Here is a 10848-nt window from a genome sequence, read left to right on the forward strand (position 1 = left end):
GTCCGGTCCCTCCTCTGTGCACCTCCCCACTCCAAACTTCGTGCGGCTGGCTCCTCCAGGGCCAGTCCCTTCTGCTCGCTGTCCCCCACCCCAGGCAGGCCACGGACCCTCGGCGAGGCCAGGCGCACAGCAGGCAGACCCGGGCCCTCGGGTGTTTGGGAATGAGGCAGGCCATGCTACAGAGAGGGTGGGGACCTGCTTTATTGCCCAGCCCAGGGGCTGCTCACTCTGTGATCAGGGGAACAGGTGAGTGGTGGTGGAGGTTCCACCTGCGCCAGTCCTTCCGCCTCCTCTTCCTCCTGGTTCTGGTGGAATCCTGGATGGCTGCCCTTTCCTTCAGGCCTCGGGAAAATGTGCTTCCATGTCCATGTCCCAGGGCTGCAGCTCTGAGCAGCTGCCAGCCCCCGTTCGTGTCCCCAGCCTCTACACTGAGGACACGGGAGTCAGGCAGGCGGGGGAGGGGCAGCCAGCAAACTGGGCCTCAGCCAGGAGTCTGCCACCCAGCAGTGATTTCCTGCCACTCCAGAGTCTCTAGACATGGACCGGGTTTCCTGTACAGCCCCCACACAACACCCCCGCTCCAGCAGGGCCACGGAGGCCAGGACAGGCGGGAAGTCCAAAAGGGAGATGGTGGGGTGTCAGGGGAGGCCCCGGCCTGAGCTCTGAGCAATGGGCCAAGCCCAGACCAAGAAATCCAGGTGAGACGCCTCCCACTCTACCACCGGTCCCAAACAGCGCCCGCTGAGTGGGAGGAAGGCCTATCAAATAAATAGTCAATAAATAGGCAAGATTGGCTTCTTCCTCCGGGGAGGCCGAGTGGCAGAGAGGGGACCCCAGTTAGCTCTGGGACCAAGGGCAAGCATCTCAGACTGCAGTCTCTGCTCTCCTGAGAGGCGAGGGCATGGGCCGGGGGACCCGGGACCCAGGACCCCTCTGGCCTGAGGCCAGCACAGCCAGCCTGGCGCTGGCCTCAGGAGCTGCCCAAACCTTGCCCACACCTGTCTCTCTTCGCTCTCCCCAGCTCAGATGACCTACATGCTGCCACATGCTGCTGTGAGGGGCCTGGCAAGCTGCCCTCACTGCAGCCTCGTGGAGTCCAGACGGTGCATGGGAGCTGCCTTGGGTGGGTGGGGGTGGGGGCAGGGCGCAGCAGCAGGTACAGGAGGAGAGTGGAACAGGGTAGTCTGAGGGGGCCAGTGACTGTGCAACTATAAAGGATACTAAACATACAGGTTTCTACTTGGACCCACATTAGCATGTTTTTTGGTGTGAGTGTTTTCCCATTACTTCAACATTTTCAGAAAATTAAAGAATCCAGGAAAGGCCCCCGCCACACTCAGAAGGCGCTCTGCCCTGCACCCCCCAGGCGAGGCGGCCCTGGAGGCGGAGGGGCTTCCTGCCTGGGGCCGCACAGCAGAAAAGGGCAGAGCTGGCGGCTGCTCCCCGACTCCCACCCGGGCTCCCACTCGTCCTGGTCCCCTTCTCTGAAGGACACAGGGCCTTCCGTGGGCAGACGCCCCCTTGTCAACTCCTGGCCAGGTCCCACTTGGGGAGGTGCTGTGGGAGTGTGAGGGCGGGGTCTCTCGGCTCCAGCCCAGCGCAGCTCAGGCTGGACCGGCTGGGGACAGGGGTGCCTGCAGGAGCCAGGCAGGCCCTGGGGAGGGAGCGCAGAGGGGCCAGGACACAGCTGTGGGGGTGGGGACACAGGGGTCTTCAGGGACAGTCGAGCCGAGGTCATCCAGAGAGCTGGGGCACCTGAAAAGCACATCACATGAAAGGGTCTTGTCCTCGCCGTGGAGACCCCCTTGTACCCAACCCCCACAAACTTCTGCCCCGGTCCCCCTCCCCCGCTCCTCAGCCCAGCCACTGCCTCCACACTCCTGGGCCCAGGCCTCCCCCTCTCAGGACAGGCTCTGCACCCACCACGCCCTCCGGGGAAGCACCTGGAGGCCTTGGTTTGCCATCCATCCTGGCGCCCAGCACAGCGCCAGGCAGGCAGGCAGTGGGTGCTCAGCAGTTTGGGGGTTGTTTTTTGTTTTTGATTTTTTTTTGGCTGAATAAATGAACACCTGAATCCAAATGCAAACTCTTACCCCAGGCCTGCCTGTTCCTGCCCCCTTGCCAGGCCCCGGCCCCACACCTGGCCCCGGCCCCCCGCCCAGCCCCCGCACCTGGGCTGAAGCGGCGGCGGTCACTCCCAGAGGAAGCGCACGTACCAGATGGTCTCGTTCTTCAGCTGCGGCCCAAACAGGGGGTTCAGCTGGGCCAGGATGGCGATGAGCCAGCTGCCAAGGACAGCACAGTGAGGGCGAGCCCCGCAGGGGACAGCGGGAACCTACCAGGCGTGACTCATGCAGGGCGTGTGGCCACGCGACCAACCCCACCCACCCCGGACAAGCCGGCAGGTGGGCTGAGTCTGGGGTGCGTGGGTTCTGGCTTAGGTGAGGTCTGACTGGGTGTTCTGTAGGTCTGTCAGATCCCTGAACGGAGGCTGGACCCTGGGGTGAGAGAAGAGGTGAGACAGCCTCCTGGGGCCCACTGGGAGTGACCCCCAGCTGGGCCCAAATACACCCCTGGCCTGGGCCGCCCCAGGCTGCGTCTGGGAGCAGCACAGCGCTGGTCTGAGACAGGCACGTCAGAGTCACCCCCTTTTAAGACCACGATGAAGGAACTATCCCAGTAGGAAGATCGGATGACCAGAACGCCCCACTCCCACACCTGCTGGGGACAGGCCAGGGCCGTCCCTCAGGCCAGCAGGCTCTCTGGGGACCACCGGCAGGCTGCACATGTGTGTGGGGGGTGTCAGGCCCCGTCGTCATGACTTTGTCTGCCCACAGAGCCGGCCCCCAGTGCCCTGGAGGGGCACGGCTCTGCATGCTGCCGATGACGGTGCCAGTGGTGCCTGGCGTGGTCTGGCAGCTGGGATCCCGCTCTCCTGCCTCCGAATCCCCACAGCAGCCAGTCCCCGGCCTGACGCCCGGGACACCACCCAAAACCGCTGCCTGCTGATCACCGGCCTTAACCCACGCTTAGGTTCTGTAATTATAACTTCTAGGCATGGCGTTTGCTTCAGTTGCTCCACCTTTCTGCCTGTGTGCCCCTGATCTGCGGCCCAGGTTCCCCTCCCGAACGCTGAGTAGGTGTCTGTAATCACCCACACCCTGCTCTGTCTGTCTCCACGTGCCCCCACCCGACCCTGTCCCAGACACCACCCTCTGCTCCCATCTCTGGGCCTCCAACCACTGTTGGGAACCGCCCTGCCTGGTATCAGGAGCTGGAACCCCCCCCACTCCTCCCCAGGCTAAGGCTAAGGGAATGCCCTTGGACTGTAAGCCAGCAAGGAGACAAAAGCTTATCTCCCTGGCAGGAGCGCTGCTTCTGCTCCTTTTATTTCATCCTGCCTGGCCCCCAAGGCTTGGTCGGTTAGCCAAAGACGAGTAAGATTCCCCAAGGGGGGAACGACCTAAGACAGGCACGATCACATGGGAGGCCCCCAAAAGAAAGGACTTTGGGGGCTACAGCAAAAGGGCGTGATGGACCCTTGCTCCTCGGCTTTGACATAGCCTGAGTCCTCATCATCTGGGAGAAAATCTCCTTATCTCTTGGTTGCCTTAGTTCCCTTGCTCCACCTAAGCCTGAAACAATGACAGGGTGGTGCAGCTCTGTGCTGGAAAGGGCGGGTTCCCCCTGGGCAATCAGGCCTAAGAAAGAATGTGTAAAATCCTATGAAACCTGCTTTGTTTAGAATGCTCTCAGTTGAATGAGAAGGGTCCAAGGAGGAAGTTAGTTTGTTCCTTAAAGTCTTACAGCTCTTTGACCCTGACTCAAAATAGGCCCTCAGACTTCCTTGTTATCTATTGTTTGATCCTTACTTCCTAGCAATGAGTAATGAGCTTTTGCCTGAATTCTTATGCAAATGAAACCAATAAAAAGCCTCTCTGGAGGGGGAACGGCGCGCTCTCCCCACGAGGGAGGGTGGCCATGGCGCCCTCCAGGAGAGAGGGTGGCCAAGGCGCTCCCCACGTGAGGAGTGGCCCTGCTGTTCCTATTCCCCCACAGGACCTGGTTGTCTCTGTGTATGTTTTTCTCGCGTTTCGACGGGCCATCCGCAGCGTTCCATGATCACTGCTGGCCGGTGACCCACTCTTGCATCAAACCACAGCCCCTCCCAGCCCCTCCCTGGGAGAGACTAGGACATCCATCAAGCCCTGAGAGACCAAGAAACAGCACAGAGAAAAGGCTTTGAAGATGCTCTGTCCAGGGAGAATTCTGAGAGTCATCATTGTTTTTTTTCACAAGCTTTATCTTTTTTGTGAATGGGAGGTAGAACTATTGCACATCATATAAAGTAAAACTGGAATGGACTAATAGGAGTAAATAGCCCATGATCTAATTAGGTAAAACCGGCATTAACTACGTAACAGGCACCAAATCTGAAATCAGTCATGACTCTTTTTTTAAAAAAATGTGGGTTATTAGCCTATGTATTTGAAAAATTTGGCAGTTCTGAGAATTATTCCAGTTACTTTCAAAAGGTTCTGTTACTTTTTGAAATATCAGCATTCCGCCCTGGCTGGTGTGGCTCAGTGGAATGAGCACCGGCCTGCCAACCCAAAGGCCGCTGGTTCAATTCCCAGCCAGGTCACCAGTCAGGGGCATGCCAAGAGGCAACTGATCGACGTATCTCTCACACGTTGGTGTTTCTCTTCCTTTCTTTCTCCCTCTCTTCCCCCCTCTCTAAATAAAATCTTCTTTTAAAAAAAATCAGCATTCCATTATGTTACCTGTCCTATCTTGATTGTTCTGAACTCAGAACACCCATCTACACCAAACTTAACCCATAAAAATGGTGCCCGGGACCCAGGAAAATGCGAAGCCAGACAGGCCGCGCATGGGCTCCGACGATCAGGAGGGAGGCCTCCCTAACCCCAGGAGGAGGACCTGCTCCTCGGTTTAGCAGGCAGGATGATTCCAACACGCAGCGACGGAACACAGAAGGGCGGGGACGGGCGGAGGGGTGGGCTGCCTCCCTCTGTCCAGGGGGAGGGGCTATCCTGAACGGAAGTTTTGGAAAAGAGACCATCTGGACGCTGAGGACCTGGAAATGGATTCCCTCGCCTCGTCCAGGTTCCCAAGTCCCTCAGCACGCTCTTCGACGTCCCCAGGGCCCCTTTTCAAGTTTAAAGACCGAGCGTCTGCCGGCTCTCACCGGCGTGCGTTATGCATGCGGATTCCCCAGCGCACGGGATTTAGCCGGCAGAGGGCGCAGCCCTCAGAGAGGTGGCTCAGTCCCTCCAGGTGATTCTGACGCCCAGTCGGGCAGGAGAAGCACGGAGCCGGCCGCACTCACTCCTTTCACCGAGGAGCACGCGGCAGCCTGCGGACCTCCCGAGGCTCGTCTGGTGATCTCTTTAGAGCCAGAACCCAGAGCTGCTGACTCCCAGCCCACCAGTCTCTCTGCCACTCCCAACCGCCTCCTCTCCTGTGTTGTCCAGACTCGGCCTTTCAGGAACCGAGACTGTCACATCAGGGACAGCGGGGAGGGCAGGGCGAGGGAGCGGAGGGAGGCAGGGAGGAGAAGACCGGCACCGGCTGGTTTTGCGCTGGGAGAGAGGTACTTACAAGAGGTAGCAGCACACAGCAGTGGCTACCAGCATGGTGATGATCACCCTGCAAGATAGAGGGTGTCAGGTCAGGGCCACCCGTGGAACCGGCACCCTCAGGAGGCCGGGCCAGGGCCGCAGAAGGAGCTGCCGGGGTCGGCCCCTTTCCCGTCGGCCTTCCCAGCGCCATCGGAGCAGAGGAAGCCGAGTTGTCCTCGGAAGGAAAATAAAAATGCTCAGTGTCACCTCATGGGGAGGCCGACCTTGACCCCATCCAAGTCACACTACGATCCACTCCCATCTCCTTCCTGTCTCACCCACTGGGTGTCCATCTAAGGCAGCCATGTGGGGGAAAGACACTCACAGAAATGCATCTGCAGCAGCCCCTGTGGCCGGGGCGGGGGGGGGGGGTCTCTGGAATTCAAAAGTCACTGGGCAAGGGGAAGGAACACAGAGGCCCAGACGACAGGGCAAGAAGCAGGAGACAGTGAGCCATTTCCGAGGCAGAGCGAGTGGCTGGAAGGAGCACAGGGACTGGCCACCCTGTGTCCACTCAGGCGACTGGAGACAGAAGCTTACAGCGCAGCAGGGGAGACTTCAGTTAGACAGGAGGAGGAACTCACCAAGGTTTGCAGGAGAGCTGAGACACTAGCATGGTTTACAAGGTGAAGCCGGGGTCCTGGGCCCTGCAGATCTTGAAGGGCTCCAGTGGCAACACGCACGTGTGCAAGAGGCCTGCAGCCAGGGCTAAACTGACCCCAAACCAGGCCCCAGGACTTCTGACCTGCCGCACTCGAAGACTGTGCGGGAGAAATTGGCACCTGATCCACTCTTTAAACGTTACCAAGCACGGTGGGCCCGTCCCATGCCGGGCACTGGGGTCTATAACAAACCCCTCTGGGGCCTGGAGGAACTTGCAAACAGGGGGAGACAGTGCTTGACAACCGGGGATAACGTGAGGCGCAAATCAACTGGGGGTGCAGCAGGCGCAGAAATCTGCTCGGGGACCGCCACAGGCCAGTGACACCGCCTAGAACAGGACCCAACACCTAACACCAGCCCTGTGCCGTTTAAGAGTTTTATATGCGTTGTTTCGAGTAATCCTCACAGCAGCAGCCTGAAAGGCGGCCATCATCATCATCATCATTATCATCATCATCCCCATTTGATCTGTGAAGAAAGGGAGGCTGGAACGGGGTCACATTGGCTCTACGTCACAGCTGGTGCGGTGTGAACCAATTGCACCGAGTGGCTAGCCACAGCCGTGATTGGCCCGAGGGAGTGACCCTTGACCGTCGCCCGCATCGGTCAGCTCTCGGCCTTTCTAAAGAAGGCTTCTCTGCCTTTGGCCCCTACCGCCGGCCAGTTTCCGGCCGAACGGGAGGAGGAGCGGGCGCTGGGCATCTGATGCGCTCCACCGGGAGGGGTCCGCAGGGAGGCTGGGCCTGCGCGCGCGTCCCTTACCCGCGGTTGGGTCCTTTCGGCACGAACCAGGGCCCGGCGATGCCGATGAGGCCCCAGAACGTGGTGAAGATGATGACCGGGAGGGCAAAGGAGTGCGCCGTCATGGCGGGGCGCGGGACGCCCAGACCTGGGAGAAGGACCAGAGGCAGATGCTCGGGGACGCGCGGGTCCTGGCCGGGCTTTGGGCGCCGAGCATGCGCAGCAGAACGAGGCTGCCCAGGGGAGCGCGCTCCGCCCGCCCGCCTGATCAGCGCAGGCGCGCGCGGGCGCGAGCTGGTCTTCAGGGGCGAGGGGCGAGGGGCGAGGGGCTGGGGAAGGGGCGAGGGACAGGGCCCAAGGGATAAGGACGAGCTTTCCCGGGAGCCAGACGTAGTTAGCTTTGGTGAGCTTCTCCAGTTTCCTAGTTTTGGCTAAAATAATTTACAGGACAGAGGCACGTGTCAAAATAAAATCTGCTTTATTCAAATAGCAAAATGCTGAACGCCAATCGTGGTTTTATAAACCTGATTTACACATCTTTGAAACCAGAAAGGGAGTGGACATCCTGGGCCACCCCTCCCCCTTCCCGAGTGTCCTCGGCTGACAGACACCTGGAGGAGGTGTCTGAACAATCTTCACACTGTCCTGCTAAACACGCAGGCCAGGAGCTCAACCTGGGTTTGAGAGAGAAGCAATAGCTCTGGAGTATCGTAGCTCTCCAGCTTGCTCGGCGGTGTTGGGGGTGGGCTGAGATCCCTCGCTCCCCCTGCCTGGCCCCTATGGCTGCCACCAACGTGCCACTCCCAGCGCTGGTTGCCAGGAAGGTCAGTCATGGGGCATGCGGAGTCGGGGGAATTCCAGGACTGGGAAATGGAGGTGCCCTGACGAGTACAGGGAGGGGAGGAGGGTGGAGGCTTGGCCAGGCCTCTGGGCAAAGGTGGAGCGCTTGCTCCTGTTCCTAATGCCCTTCAGCTTCTTTTCTTGTGAGGCAAAAAGAGGAAGCCCCTCCAATGAGGGGGCAGCCAGGCCCTCCGGTGTGCACCCCAAGGCGGGGGGTGCTGAGTGACAGGCCCAGGCGCTCGCCGCATTTCAGCCCTGGGGTCCTGCATGAAACGCCAGTCGTCCTCTTTGCTGTGAGCTAATGCCGGGGAGCCAGAGCACGCCTGCACCCCTGCAGAAATGTGGGCAGTGCGTGGTAAACAGCATTTCCCAGGGGCCCGGCTTTCTCACAGGCCGGCATCGGAGGCTTGCTCAGAGCACAGACGTGGCGAGGCAGGGTGTGCGCCCCCACCCAGCCTCCACCCCCGCACCTGGAGCCGCATCAGGACGTGTGTGCGTGGGAACCCCCACCCCCACAGCAGTGCCGCAGGACTGGTCTCGAGGCTGCATCTCTCCAGCAGGAGCTGGAAGCAATGCAGATCCCACAGCCGAGGCCCCCGTGTCTGCCTCCCCCACACCCACCACCTTCTTTTTCCCTTGGGAGCAAGTCAAACTGTGCTTGTTCCCGCTGCCCAGAACTCGGCAGTCTCCTATCAGCTAAGACACCCCGATTCCAGAACCAGCCCTGGTGAGAAGTGGAGGTGATGAACATGACCCCCCCTTCCAGAAATCATTAGTGGCTTCCCCAGTATTATATGTGGAAGTCCATCTGGCTCCCTAAGAGCTGTGGGCTAATCCCTGTGGGTTCTTCAGCCAGCTTCCTCCTCTCTACCCCCACGCGCCCTGGGGTCATGGGACACCAGCTGCTCTTCAGCTCAGTTAACCACCTTGGCCATAGCTGCTATCGGATAAAGCAGCGGCTTTAATCCCCTTCTGAGGCACCACACTGAAATGAGGTTAAACATCCACCAGTTCTTGGGAGCCTCCGAAAGAAGGGAGGCACAGAAATATGAGCAGTAAGTACTGCCCAGCCAACAGGTTACTGCCGGAGATTCGCAAAGTAACTCACAGGCCAGCGGTGCAAACACCAGAGGAGGAGGGCGGCGGGGAGTGGAGGCCCACAGGCCTGGGGTCACAGGGTCCCTCGGAGCCAGCATTGCCCGCATCCTTCCTCCCAGCAGTGGGACCACAGGTCGTGTTTACTTTGTAGCGGTTTTTTTGTCTGGAAAATACATCACTGTAGCTTGTGGAGGGGAAGGTGTACGGAAGAGAAGCTTACGCAAGGAAGAACTTCTCTAACTCAGTGTCCTTCCCAGTCTTTCCAGGGAAAATACACAGCGTCAAAATAACCTCATTGTCCTTTTTCTCTCTTTTGCCTGCGGGACAAACCCTCCGGGTTCATCCAAGTGACTGAAGTGAACACCGCAGGAGAGCTCCGGAGGAAAGTGGTCCTGTCACAAGTGTGCTCGTACTTCCAGCCTCTCGCTCAACATAAATCACAGATCACAAACGTTAAAGGAACAACAGGATGTTTTCTTTTTTTAATAATTTCTTAAAAATTTTTATTTATTTATTTTTAGAGAGGGAAGGGAGGGAGAAAGAGAGAGAGAGAGAAACATCAATGTGCGGTTGCTGGGGGCCATGGCCTGCAACCTAGGCATGTGCCCTGACTGGGAATCGAACCTGCGATGCTTTGGTTCGCAGCCCGCGCTCAATCCACTGAGCTACGCCAGCCAAGTCAAAAGATTCATTTTTGTTGTTTAGAGCCACCTGGCCTCGGTACCTCCTTATGGGAGCCTGAGCTAGCGAAGACAGGAGAAAGCTGTGGCTAGGCAGGCCGACCGGGCATCAGAAACAGCCCGAGCACAGCCGGAGAGGCGGGCGCATGGCGCGTGCGTGGACGGCGTGTAGGGCAGGGAGTTACGGGAAGTGACGCTGAGGAGAGGGATGCACCGGGCTGGATGTGGAAGGCACTCTGGCTACGTTAGGAGTTTAAGTGAGTTGCAAGCTGGTGAACGGTGTAGGCAAGTTTGCACTTTAGTTGGATCAGCAGAGTGGAAGGTGAATTTAGAGAGAAGAATAGAAGAGAGAAGACCAAACTCTATAAATATATACCTGCTCTGCTTTCTTCTCTCCTGTTCTTTAAACTTACATAAAGTAATAATTATAACAATGCATCGTTTAGCTGTTTATATATGGATGTAATGTGAATAATAATAATAGTACAAATAATGTGCAGTGTCATGCAGAAACCTTAAGTGTGCAACGCGATGTATTTTGACATGTGCACCATGTGGCCACCACACGGATCAGATCCAGTAATTTCCAGGACCCCAGAGAGCTCCGTGGTGGCCCTCTCAGCATGCATTCCTGGAGGTGAAACTACAGAAAGTGAAGAAGCCATTATTGTAAAGGTCCCAAGAAAATTGACTTTAGGAAGCAGGTGTGGTTGGGGATACAGGTGTGGTTTAGGAAGCAGGCGTGGTTGGCAGTGGGTACCGGAGGGTGGGGTGAGAACGTGTTCTATTGCTAGACCTTGACGGTGGTTACCCAGATTTCTAAATAATTATTCATCAGATTGTACGTTTACGTTTTATGCGATTGTAGGCATGTGTGTTTTAAGTCACAATTCAGAGTTGTGAGTAAAAATAAAACATGGTTTTAAAAAACTGTATTAATATGCATTGCCCTACTGATGGTGAAATATTTGGGTATCACCCCCGTGTAGGCCCCAAGTAACCATTTTCCACTACATAGCCCTGCCCGCACTAGCGGTGTCTGGCAGCAGAGACCTGCAGAATTCGTATTCAACCCGTCACAGAGGAGGAAAAGGGTCCCCAGGAGACAGTCCAGGGCGCAGACCCGCCCTTCCTGCCCCGCCCCCGCCCATGCAGACTCGGACTCGAGCTTGCTGCCAGTGTTA

The 10848-nt window shown here is 57.9% G+C and overlaps 1 protein-coding gene across 1 annotated transcript; it reads right to left on the reverse strand.

Annotated features, from left to right (window-relative positions):
- Nucleotides 1-181: 181 nt before the first annotated feature.
- Nucleotides 182-7266, reverse strand: ATP6V0E2 (ATPase H+ transporting V0 subunit e2). Its single transcript, XM_045834101.1, has 4 exons — nucleotides 7068-7266; nucleotides 5623-5670; nucleotides 2172-2285; nucleotides 182-1755 (listed from the first exon to the last, which is right to left on the reverse strand). The coding sequence occupies exons 1-3, from the start codon at nucleotides 7169-7171 to the stop codon at nucleotides 2192-2194; spliced, it is 246 nt and encodes an 81-aa protein (XP_045690057.1). The 5' UTR covers nucleotides 7172-7266; the 3' UTR covers nucleotides 182-1755; nucleotides 2172-2191.
- Between the last annotated feature and the right edge of the window lie 3582 nt (nucleotides 7267-10848).

Source organism: Phyllostomus hastatus, unplaced genomic scaffold, assembly GCF_019186645.2.
Source record: "Phyllostomus hastatus isolate PE091 unplaced genomic scaffold, TTU_PhHast_1.1 phas_contig_1021, whole genome shotgun sequence".
NCBI classification, from domain to species: domain Eukaryota; kingdom Metazoa; phylum Chordata; class Mammalia; order Chiroptera; family Phyllostomidae; genus Phyllostomus; species Phyllostomus hastatus.